This window comes from Betta splendens, chromosome 2 (genome assembly GCF_900634795.4).
Source record: "Betta splendens chromosome 2, fBetSpl5.4, whole genome shotgun sequence".
In the NCBI taxonomy this organism is placed as follows: domain Eukaryota; kingdom Metazoa; phylum Chordata; class Actinopteri; order Anabantiformes; family Osphronemidae; genus Betta; species Betta splendens.
Window position 1 is genome coordinate 15,998,397 of NC_040882.2, and position 13,107 is coordinate 16,011,503.

Below are 13,107 nucleotides of genomic sequence, written 5' to 3' on the forward strand. Positions count from 1 at the left end.
CTTATTTTACGTCAAAGTCTTTATATCAGAAACTACATCAAGCACTTAAACTGTTAATAACCAATTGTTTGCACCTTCGTAGATTTCAGTAAAAACAACTTTTAATACAGTAAAGGATTTTAATTATGAAGGACTTGTGGGTAGAATGTGATAAAAGTCTCTCAGCAAATATGAGAGGTGTCTGTTGGCTAATGAGTGTGGGAAGAGTTAAAGCAGGGTAAAGTAAAAGTAAAAACGGCGTCCAGAGATCTAATGCAGAAAGCAGGATATGTTACAATCACCATGCAGTATGAGCATATAAACGACTGTGCTCATTCTAGCCCTCGTCTGTTCTTTCATTCTACTCATAAGCTGTTGGTCATTGGCTGGTTTAGGAAAGTTGATTCGAGTCTCTGTTGGAGCAACATGCTTAGGGGATATTCTTCTATATTCATATCTATAATCCTCTCTCTGCAGTGTCCCTTTGCAACTTTCATAAATTTCCTACTAAATGGCAAAATGCATAGAATTAACAGTGCATAAGGTACAATAGGTGAACCTGAGTTTTATGTGCATGTTAGTTCTTCTTGATTGCTTTGATGCAGCCGACTACTGAAACTCCACATTTTCAAACCATTTCAACGTGACACGATTTGTTTGCTAAAGGCTCTAATTCTGTCTTCAAACAACAAATCTTGAAAACAGGTATATATACAGTAAAGCAATGCAGGTTCTACTGTTTGAATGACATCAGTGTTAACTGTTTTACAAAAGGGAGGAGAACATGTGTCAATCCAATGAGAACGGGTTTACACATTTGCTACATGTGTCTTGTGTTCTACCGGGATAGTGATTATGAAAATTAAGTGGAATCTAGTTTCTTAAAGCAGGTCTAAGCAACTGATACACACTGTAATAATCCACACAATGAGGTGCAAGGTTTCCTGGCCTTATTGAATATTATTAGTAGTTTTTATTGGCCTTTGGATTTGCATGACTAACTGCATCCAATTCTTTGCATAAAAGGTAAATTTGACATAAACTACAAAGACGACAAATAGCAACAGGCTCCAATGACGATCAACGAAGCACTGATTCACACTGAGATCAGTGGTTTGTATTTACTGTCCACTGTTTTATGACTGATTAGACGTGTTCATATGCTTGGTTGCAAGTTGTGTTGTTTGAGGGCAAAATGAGTTTTTGCTGCATATTTCCAGTGTTTTGACAGTTAGAGCCTTTAGAAAACAAATCGTGTCATTATGACATTGGAGCTGTTTAGACCTGTGTGTGTGAACTGTTAAGATAATGTGTTGTTTCATTAGAGGGCTGCGAAGCGACCGATAAAAACTGTAATTGGGCCGACTATTTCAACAAAGACACATTCATAATTGTTATTGTCATTTGTTATCATTCATTCATTGTGATAAACAGCTGCATCAACTAAAATTGTTTGTAAGACAAGAAGCTACTAATATTCTCACACAGTTTCACATGCAGTAGAACATTTGGAAATATACTTCAATACACAATCAAACTTTTAGTATACATTGTTTTTCCAAGGGTAGCTATGAATGTGTTTGAATTACAGGATGTTTCAAAATGAAATGTCTGCATGTCTCTGACCCCCTCCATTCCACTTTAAAATTAAAAATTATAATAAGTTAAAATAAAAAAAAAAATTAAATAAAAGCTAAAAGTAGCTTCAGACAGTTACAATGAGTTTATGTTGTCTCACAGGATCACACTCTTAGTACTACAATACACACAGAGAGACGGAGGAACCAGGATACCAGAACCTAAATCCTGGAAAGAGAGGTTCAGTGAATGTGGTGTTGAAGGTGTGAAGGTGAAACAATTTTTCAGAGGAGACACTGTAGAAGGACAGAGAACCAGCGGGATAGTCCACATATACTGATACTTTGTGAGATACAGAGGAGGAGGGGATGAATGTTTTTATATTATTGTGTCTGACATAGTAACCACCAACAACATCAGAGCAGTACAGACTCCAGGAGTGACTGTTCCATCCAAACCAACAAGCGTCACAATTTTCTTTCCTACTGATTCCTTTATAACTCACTGATATATGAACCCACCCTGTCCACTCCACTTCCCAGTAACAGCGACCAGTCAGACCATTACTGCAGAGCAGTTGATGACATCCGACAAATCTGTCTGGATGATCAGGGTATGAATGATCCTCCTCCACATGTGTCACCTTCTTGTTTTTGTCAGACAGTTGTAGTTTTCTGTTCACTGTGTTTGTGTCGATTGTGAGTTGACAGAAATCTGATGGAGAGAAAAGACACAATGCAGCTGCAGTTATTGATATATTATCAGTTTGGTTGAATGTTGCTGATCTCATTAAAAACACACTTACACTTCCTCAGACCTGGTCTCAACCATCGGACTCCACCAGGCTTCACCCTGAAAGAAGGAGAGGGTCAAAGACATGCAGACATGGACATTACATGGCTGTAATACATACATTGGTTTAGGGTTGTGTTCAGATGGAGGCTTGTATGTAGGATGGACGTTCAGCAACAATAAAGGAATTCTCACTCTGTCACCATCAAACTGCAGAAAACTGGAGCAAAGTCAAACAGGCTCAACTCTTTATATATGAACTCTGTGTGTCTTTAATGTTTGTGACTGACCTCAGAGCTGGAATGTGAATAAAAAGTTAAGTTAGTTAGTGAGTTAGTTAAGTTATGAGTTCATGCTAATGTAACCTGATGCATTAAGGTTCAGTATTTTAATTAGTTAGGAGCACTATGTTAACGGCAGGTTTCCCACACACTACTAAGATATCACTTTAAAATGAAGAGTGGAACATGGGGCATAAAATTACAATAATCTTTATTATAATAACTTTTTAAAGTGCCCTGTAAAAGACTGGTGACCTGTTCAGGGTGTACCCCGCCTCTCACCCTCAGCAAGCTGGGATAGGATGGATTTTTTTTAAGTTTGTATCCAAACCCCAAGAAAAGAGCCTAACTGCCCCAACAGAAGCCGAAACAACAAACAACCAAAAACGAACACAAACAAAGTGTCAGGATCGGCAGGGAGACAGGACCCAAATGCACAGGACTTGAGTTAAAATGAACTTTAATAGTGAGGTCCAAACGGCAGGCAAAAACAAGATCAGACAGGCAATGGTCAAAACAGTAAATCCAAAGCACTATAGCACTATCAGCACTATACACTTTGCCGGCCACTTGGTTATGACGTTCCTCCGTTTCTATGGGGGATACTGCACCTTATGTGTGTTGATTGTTTTTTGTCACTTGCTTGTGTTGATCTCATAGCACCTCAAGGATCACAGTTGCTGTGCTGTGCTGTATATCATCTGATTGGTGTCAGTGATGGTCATAGTATTGTTTGTAGTGCTGTATTGACATCTTCTAGCAGATGTCGTTTTTGGTTTGAAGACCGTCATAAACTCTCCTCTCGTGCCTGCCTTCCACCCGCCCTGTCAGTTGATGGAGCTCTAACATAAACCGTACACCAGATTCACCACATTGGACAGCAAGGGAAACGTTTGCAGCATTTGTAGACTGGGACGCTTACGGGTCAGAGGAGAGCTAGATTCCGTCCAGGTTCATCTTGGACATCTAGACTCAGCTTCTGGTCTGCAATAGTGACCTACTTCTGTTTAAATTAAAGAAAGCCTCTCCATACCTGACAGTGTCCAGTCTCCAGTGTGGATCTTTCAGTCCAGCAAACAGCAGCTTCACTCCTGATTCTCCTGGATGATTGTAGCTCAGGTCCAGTTCTCTCAGATGGGAGGGGTTGGAGCTCAGAGCTGAGACCAGAGAAGCACAGCCTTCCTCTGTGACCAGACAACCCGACAACCTGCACACAAAACATCACAGAGAAGATTTGGTGAAATTTTATATTATATTTAGCGCTGGGCTTGGATTAAAATCTTTAATTGTGTTAACTGAGTTTTCTGCGATTAACTGCAATTAACGCACTAGCATTTAGTAACAATAAAGTGACGATATTCGAATGTTTACATTGTTAAATTAGCTAACGATTAGCTTACCGCATGTCGGTTTTTGGCCCATAACTCACCACATGTGATAGCTAGCTTGCTTTGGAAATCCTTGGATTCCTTAGGATCTCAGCTTTCATTTAGGCCATGGTTTACTTGTGTTGCATAAAGTATCATAGTGGTAGATCTATAAATGCATCGTATACTAGTGCAGGTAGTGCTATAATGCTAACTACATGCTAACGGGTTATTATATCATATTTTCCTCTGTGTTTGAACATGAATGACACTTATATAGCATTATAGCCCTGACTCTGCTGTTTAATTTGACGTTAAGCATCTTTATTTTAGTTTATATTTATTATTTGTTTATTTTTATCATGACCCCCAATCAGGGTCAAGGGTATTCTAATTTGGTGTGCTTGGGTTAATGTTAACACATTGGTTAATGACTGCAATACTACTACTAATAATAAGGCATGTGCATATACTAATACAATATTGCATTCATGTATATACACCTATGCATATATAATTATACATAATCGCAGTGCACAAAACTAGAACTTTAAATAATAACTAAAACAGGTGAACCCAATCAAACTAATTACAGGAAATAACATGACAACACAACAACAAAACAAGAGGACACTAAATCAAACCAAACCAGAGTGCTCCCTTGTGGCATGGATGTAGAAACAGACGTTGGTCCATGAACAGTGGCCCTTAGTGAATAAAAAGTAGTGAAAACTACGGTGATGAGAAGAGCCCGACCACCACCTAGTAGCCAGTGAGCCCACACACCCTTAGATTCAGGAGGGTGTCATGACCTGAGCTGCCCACACAGAACCTCCCAGGCAGAGCTGCAGCAGCAAAAAAGGCAACACGCCGTGTCCATACCGGGCCACTGTTGGGTCAACACCTGTCAACCCTAGGAGAATCAAAGGCAAATACTCCCCCAGTGGGAGGGTCAGCCCCAGAGAGTGGAGCTCACTAGGAAAAGCCCCCATACTCAAAAACGGACCCATTCCCAGTCCGCCACCCCAACAAGAGTGAAGCAGGGTCCACCCCAGTGGCCTGACCATAACCCCTGACACCACACTGGGCCTGCAAGGTTGACAATTCTTGGAGTTTGCAGAAGAAGAGACCACCCAGGCAGTGGTTCCACTCACCCCGAGCTGAGGACAGACACACACATACACCTATACACCAACTACCACATACACTTGTACAAACATCTGCTCAGCTATACGTGAACCCATGCACTCTCACATACATGCTCACATTCACACCATTCACTCAAAAGTGAGGGAGATTTCCAGGAGCACGACTGCTGGCTAACGGAGTGCCTCGTGGACAGTGTCCCTCGACCCTACATGTCTATTGTGTTATTAAAACTGGGTGGTGATCCTCTCCACCAGGGCCAGTGGGTGGCCTCCTCCTCCAGGCCCCAGTAAGACCCCCCCCCCCCAGGTCCACATGTAGCCACCCCAGAATCAACCACCTCCTTCCAATCTCCCACCCCTCTCCACACCACAGCAGACATGGCATAGCAGCCCAGTTCCCACACATCCCTACCTGAAAGTGGAATCAATCTCAGTGTAGTTCTAGTTGATGATTTCAACAAGCAGGCAGTTTGTCTAAGGTGATGTAATCTAACAAGATGTTGAAGTATTGAGTAGTGTATGATGTGTTTGTCTCTATAGGTCGAGCCTGCTTCGATCTCCTAAAAGACAGAGTGCAGGACTTACTGGGATTGGAAACCGCTTTTTCAGGAAGGACAGACTTATACTGTATCACTATTTATACTGTACTTCACTGTACTGTACCTCACTTCCCCCAGGTCCATTGTCCACGTAACTAGCCTACTCTTTACAGGTTTGAAGTAAATCCTCAGTTTTGGGTTGACTCCTGATAGAAGAAGCTACCTACAAAGGTGACGAAGCGTTTCAACTAAAACAATAAAAGTTACAGTTGCCAGGCTTACCAGGTATCTAACAAGATTTTTAAAAATTTAATGAATACTGACCGGAGGGTCTCAAGTTGACAGTGAGGACTCTTCAGTCCATCAGACAATAGCTTTACTCCTGAATCCTGCAGGTCGTTGTTACTCAGGTCCAGTTCTCTCAGACTAGAGGACTGAGAGCTGAGAACTGACGACAGAGCTTCACAGCTTCTCTCTGATAGGTTACAGTCAGTCAGTCTATGGGGAAGACAAACGTAGAAAATAACAATTTAAATTTTGAAAGCTTCTCTTTATTTGAATGATAGTACAAACTTAATGTGAAGTAAATTTTAGTATAATAATACCTTTGCCTTTCCATATACTTACAGAGCTTTGCTGGAGGCTTTGACCACAGACAGCAGCCTCAGAAGAGCCTCCTCTGAAGCAGCGAAATTGTTTAGATCAAACACATCCAGTTCTTCATCCGATGACAGTAAAATGAAGGCCAAAGCTGACCACTGAGCAAGAGACAATTTATCTTTGAAAACACTTCCTGTTTTCAGATACTGTTGGATCTGCTCCACTAGAGAACATTCACGCAGTTCATTCAGGCAATGGAACAGGTTGATGCTTTTTTCTGCAGAGGGAGCCTCCTTGATCTTCTTCTTGATGTACTGAGCTGTTTCCTTACTGGTCTTTAAGCTTCCTGACTGAGTCATTAGACCATGTAGGTGAGTCTGATTAGTCTGCATTGAAAAACCCAGAAGGAAGCGAAGGAACAAGTCTAGGTGTCCATTTGGACTCTGTAAGGCCATAGCTACAGCATTATGGTAGAATTCTGGTTCAGGCTTCTTCTTCTTTCTAAATAGTTCAGACCAGGATGTTGATTGCTGTTGTGAAAACAGATTGACTCCAGAGTTGATGAAGGTCAGATGGACATGAAGAGCAGCCAGAAACTCCTGAACACTCAGATGGACAAAGCAGAACACCTTGTCCTGGGACAGTCCTCTCTGCTCTATAAAGATCTGTGTGAACACTCCTGAGTAAACTGAGGCTGCTCTGATATCGATGCCACACTCTGTTAGGTCTGACTCATAGAAGATCAGGTTTCCTTTCTGCAGCTGCTCAAAAGCCAGTTTTCCCAGAGACTCAATCATCTCTCTGTTCTTTGGACTCCAGTGTGGATCTGTCTCAGCTCCTCCATCATACTTGATGTTCTTCACTTTGGTCTGAACCACCAGGAAGTGGATGTACATCTCAGTCAGGGTCTTGGGCAGCTCTCCCCCCTCTCTGGTTTTCAACACATCCTCCAGAACCGTAGCAGTGATCCAGCAGAAGACTGGGATGTGGCACATGATGTGGAGGCTTCGTGACGTCTTGATGTGGGAGATGATGGTTGTGGCCTGCTGCTCATCTGTGAACCTCTTCCTGAAGTACTCGTCCTTCTGTGGGTCAGTGAACCCTCTGACCTCTGTCACCAGGTCAACACAGCCAGGAGGGATCTGATTGGCTGCTGCAGGTCGTGTGGTGATCCAGAGGCGAGCAGAGGGAAGCAGGTTCCCCCTGATCAGGTTTGTCAGCAGCACATCCACTGAGGTGGACTCTGTGACATCAGTCAGGGTTTTAGTCTTGTTGAAGTCCAGAGGAAGTCGACACTCATCCAGACCGTCCAAGATGAAAACAACTTGGAACTGTTCAAAGCTGCAGATTCCTGCTGCTTTGATTTCAGTGAAGAAGTGATGAACAAGTTCCACCAAGCTGAAATTTTGCTCTTTCAGCACATTCAGCTCTCTGAAGGTGAATGGAAATATCAAGTGTATGTCCTGGTTGGCTTTGTCTTCAGACCAGTCCAGAGTGAACTTCTGTGTTAGGACTGTTTTCCCAATGCCAGCCACTCCCTTTGTCATCACTGTTCTGATGGCTCCATCTCTTCCAGCTGAGCCTTTAAAGATGTCTTCTGGTCTGATGGATGTCTCTGCTCTGTATTGTTTCCTGGAGGCTGTTTCAATGTGTCTGACCTCATGTTCATCGTTGACCTCTCCAGTTCCTCCCTCTGTGATGTAGAGCTCTGTGTAGATCTGGTTCAGAGGGGTTGGGTTTCCTGCTTTAGAGATGCCTTCAAAGACACACTGGAACTTCTGCTTCAGCTGAGATTTTAATTGACTCTGACAAACTGGAGCAGAAAATCCTGAATAAACAAGCAAAGGATATAATTCACGTAATTTGATGGTAAGAATTTAACTATGGTCTACATAAAAAACCCTTCATCACATCAGTAAATGTGTGATTGTGTTATGACAAACTGCAGCAGGAGATCCTAAATGTGATGTTAAATGTTATAAATCCTCTTACTGCTCTGCAGACAGTCAGCCAGCTCCTCCTGCTTCATCCTCCTCAGGAAGTTCACTGTGATCTTCAGAAATGCGTCTCTGCTGCTCCTCCTCTGCTCTTCATCCTCAACATCCAACTCCTCCTCATCCTCCTTCTGACTCTCTAAGCATTCTGGGTAATCTGGACTCAGAACCTTCTGGATCTTCTTCAGTTCCTTCTTCACAAACGTGACCATGTTTTCCTCCAGCAGCTGGAACAGAAACTAAATGAATGCCAGCATCCAACTAAAACCATGGAGCCAAACATCAGATCCATGTTGGACACACTGACAATCCACTGGTCTAAAAAGTGCAGCATGAGATCATTGTGAACACAACAGATGAACAGTAGTAGTTGTACATGTACAGACCATAAATATGGAGTCCAGGTGTGTTTGGTGCTGCTGGACAGACTGATCACTGGGAACCTCTGAGCTCTGCAGGTCCACTCTGTGGAGGAACCATGAAGAATGAGAGTCCACACACAGACACACACAAGGTAAAGGTGCATGAAGTGATGTCTGGTGTGAGCAGTGAGTCAGTCCCTGTAGTGGTAAGGGTTTACTGTCACAGTCAGTTGGTTCAGTCTCAGCAGCTTTGAACAACATATATCTCTCACCCACATGCTGTAAGACATCTGACCAGAATCTTGATGTAAAAACATCAATAACTTTTGTTTAACATAAATTTGTTTATGTTGATGAGCTGCTTCCTTTGACTTGTGCCTGCAAGTCAGCACTGCGAGAGGAGCTGCCCCTGAGGCGCTCTACAGCATCAGAGCTTTAGCTACTGGTGATGAAGATTTCATCAATAATCAGTGTTTGCTGGAAGTACAGTAAATAAAACTTCTCCTTCATATTGACACTTCATTCAAAATTCATTCTTACATCAGAGAGATTGAGATATAAGTAACACAGCAAATTTTATCATATAAAGTTTACATCAGGTTGTTCAAACATCAAACTGACAAAAACTCACTCAGACTCTGATACAAGTCGGCCTTTAAAAGCAATAGGGTGATCCTTTGACTGGTCGCTCTTCAAGGACACACAGCTGGGTTCAGCTTCAGGTTCAGGTTCAGGAAATTCTTGTCTCTGATGGGACCTGATAGAAAAACATATTAGGTTACTCTCACATATTGACTCAAACTATTCTTCACAAATGATCAATAATAGTATGTTGTAATGAAATATTAACTAGTGTTTGTGACTGATCAGTCAAATGATCTCTCACCTCTGAGCTTTGTCCTGGCTCTCAGGGTCCCAACACAGACTGGTTTTAGAGGGAGGGGCTCCCTCCTCATTGTCTTCACACTGATCCATGCTGCAAAATTCACTTCCACGTCAGCTCACACACTCTTTACTTTTATAAGAATAAGAATAAGAAAACCTTTAATAGTGCCAAAACGGGGAAATTTCGTCTCACAAATAGGGGGGAGGGGTGTCATTTGATCGACGAGTATTCTTTCGATGATAAATTCTTCAAATCTCACATATTACTGATAATAATGTTATTTTTAATAAAGCTGGTCTCTGTGGGCCCCTCAAATTTCGTGGGCCCTTAGAATTGTCCTAAGGGCCTCTTTCACACAGCAAGTCTGCTACTGAAGCTGCATGAAGTCAGAGGAAGCAGAGGAAGAGACTAGACTAGAGACAGAAATGACTACAAAAAACTACCAGTGTAGATCAACGTAAAAACCACAGAGATATCACCATCACATACTACATCTGATAAACTGTTTATTATCACCAGCGCATATTGATGTCACACCAGTGATGATGAGCTGAAGGATCAGCTCGGCTGCCCAAACAGCCTGTTTCAGGTCTACAGTCCCTCTGTCCCACTGCATCTGCTGTTGACCAGCATCTGCCCCTGGAGCTCACAGCACATGTCTTTCAGTGTTTCTACCCTGACTGACACTTTGTGATGATGGTGAAACTGGTTTGGCGAAGAATATAACAGGTTTGTCTGATGTTCACTACATAGCAACACAACTGCACAGACTGAGTCCATCATTGCACAAAGTTAGAGAACCTCTTTATGTTGTTATTTCTTTTTCCTGGAGATTTTATTGTTATTATATAACAATATCCTATCATGAAACCTATTTGTTCAGGGTCTGCTCTAAATCATGTAGTTGTTTATTCCTTGGATGTAACAATTCCTTGTGTTCAATATTAATACTTGATTGTTTATTGAACACTTTATAACACATTCTTAATAATCGCAACATTTGATGCAAAGGTCATATATAGGTCATAACAGAGCAGTGAATTTGTTCAATTCCCATCTAAATGTCTGTTAGAATATTGACCCTGAACCTATTCAACTGTGGTGATTTAGTGGTGGTTACTAGACGTCGTATGGACAAAAACATGACACGCAACTAAATAACAAAAGAAGAATTAGGTTATAGGGTCACATGTTCAGGTCCTCCTTCTACTTCCTGCTGAGGTGCAAATTAACAGATGAAGACAAATAAAACTAACAAGTTTATAGAGAAAACGTGAAATTACCATCAACAGGTCAAATATCCTTAGTTACACACAATCTGCTTTTAGTTGTTTCCCATCAGTTCAACTACTGACCATCAGCTAAGTCTGCTTCTTCTCTGACTCTTCTGAGACGCAACATGGAGGAGAAAGTCTGTTCATCACAGTCACACGTGAGTTAGTTTAACAAGCGAGCGTTTATAGAGCAACAGTTAGTGTGAAAGCCATCAGCAAAGAGTCACACTAATGTCTAATACTGTACCTTAAACGTAGGAATTCCACTGATGCTCGACGCTCAGACAAAGTGAAAGAAAACAGGTAACGAATGTTAGAGGCTGCGACGGAAAATCTCCTTCTCCTTTTTTTTAAATTGGTGGTTGGCAGACTTTTAGTAGTGCATTATCACTTCCTATGTTACTTCCTGGGGACTGGTTGTTTTTCCTACCACATAAAAACAAAAATAAAGAATAATAACAATATACGTTTTTATTTACAGTATATATCCATATCCATATATATAATCAGTTCTGCCTATGTAGATATCTTTTCATACCCATTCTAATTTACTTTTAATTTTCTGCCATGCCACCACAATTTCCTGGATTTTTACAGATTATTTATTAATGTGTTTTTCTCTTTATACATCTCATATCTTTGTATTCTCCTATTCAACACCATCTCCTTTCTAAAATTTAAATATTGCTCTGTATCTTACATCCTACCTTCATGCCCAATAGCACCTCAAATCAAACTTTGTTTTCTTTTCTTTCAAGAACATCCTGTCTTTTTACTGTTTGTTTAAGGGACAAATACTCTACAAGTAGGCACAGTGTCACTCACAGTTTGTGGCAATAGCGCCCTCTAGAGTCTGTGGGCAGTTAAAAGTAAAGTAGTAAAAGTAAATAAACAAATTGGGTTTTTGATCCAGTTTTTCTCCATTAGTTTGGCTCATTTTCAAAACACACAGCCCAAACATCTGAAAAAGTAATATGTTAAATAATTTTCTTATTCCTTCAAACTAGTTACAATAGATTGTTTTAGAAAGCATAGACACATGTATATGTAAGTGGAGGGGCGACAAGCTAAGCGCTTGTACAGAGTGGAGGAATCTGATGCTCTAATGCTTGGGACGCACCCGTTCACGGCGAGCAGAAATGTGGGCTCCTGCAGCCAAGGCGCACACTCCATCATGCACTATTAAAGTGCAGCACACTGCCGGGACCTGGACTAAGCCTGTTGCTCTGGAACCCTGCACCAGGAAATCCTGGTACTTCTCTTCTGGCCGTCCACGCTGGCCAGGACTCGGGGAAAAGGGGAAGAACCCAAATGCAACGACCGGACCGGTAAACACAAGGTAACTGCTTTATCATTTTCTTATCAGACAGAGACACAGGACAACTATGGAAACTAGACTAAACGACTCTGTTCTCTACAGACTAAATCTAGACTCAACACGAACGAGAAGTAAGGGAAGGACAAAGGACAAGGGTACAGGACATCCAAGCAAACAAAGAACCAAAAATTCAATGTATCAAAATCTCCTCCTTACTGAAAAACACAAAGTCACACTTCGTAATGAAACAAAAGTCGGGGCTCATCGACTAAGATTAAATGAGTTATTAAATGAGTCTTTATTTACAGGATTGTCAGGGATCCGGACTTCAACAACAGAACCGGCGAGGACTAAGCAATAGGCAAGGTCAAAAAACAGGCACAAGATCGAATCCAAGGACTCAAGGACTGAGAAATGCTCTAAGGCTGAACAGCAAGGTGCGCAGACAAACAATCTGGCAATAAGCAATGTAAGTGGTGGTGCTGGACTAAATGAGTAAGTGATTGCACACAAAAACGACGTGAAGCTGACAGGCAGGAAGATAACAGGAACTTAACAAAATAAGACAGGAAATGAGCAAAGCCAGACAGGATTCCTGACACTGTTTAATGGCAGATGGACTTGTTTTAGTTAGACCTGCATAAATGAATCTGATCAAGCATCAGTAACTCTACACGTCAAACGTGTCTGATTACAGACAAGGGCCACCTGCACATGTGTTACTGTATGTGAGCTGTATTTATATAAAGTATGCTGCTAAGAATATGTTCTATAACGTAAGCTTCTTTCAGGCTGCAGCTAAAGCTGTCATTCAAAGTGTGAGTGGTCCCAATGAGTGAGGTATCGGCATGGAAACAAGGACGAGCGGCCTCATTATGTGGAAACATTTATTTGTAGACAGATAAATCCTGAATTGAACTAACTGAACGCCAGAAATTAAATCAAGCTTTTTTTAATGGGGTTCAAGCAACTGGATTCAGTCTCAATCG

General features: G+C 41.5%; 1 protein-coding gene across 1 annotated transcript; it reads right to left on the minus strand.

Moving 5' to 3' along the window:
* Nucleotides 1-79: 79 nt before the first annotated feature.
* On the minus strand, nucleotides 80-11,531 carry LOC114849091 (protein NLRC3-like). The gene is made up of 10 exons (XM_029140160.3): nucleotides 11,048-11,531; nucleotides 9,527-9,616; nucleotides 9,272-9,397; nucleotides 8,665-8,743; nucleotides 8,277-8,505; nucleotides 6,312-8,112; nucleotides 6,009-6,182; nucleotides 3,664-3,837; nucleotides 2,363-2,409; nucleotides 80-2,271 (listed from the first exon to the last, which is right to left on the minus strand). Exons 2-10 carry the CDS (start codon nucleotides 9,613-9,615, stop codon nucleotides 1,736-1,738), a joined length of 3,255 nt encoding a protein of 1,084 aa, XP_028995993.1. The 5' UTR covers nucleotide 9,616; nucleotides 11,048-11,531; the 3' UTR covers nucleotides 80-1,735.
* Nucleotides 11,532-13,107: the final 1,576 nt, after the last annotated feature.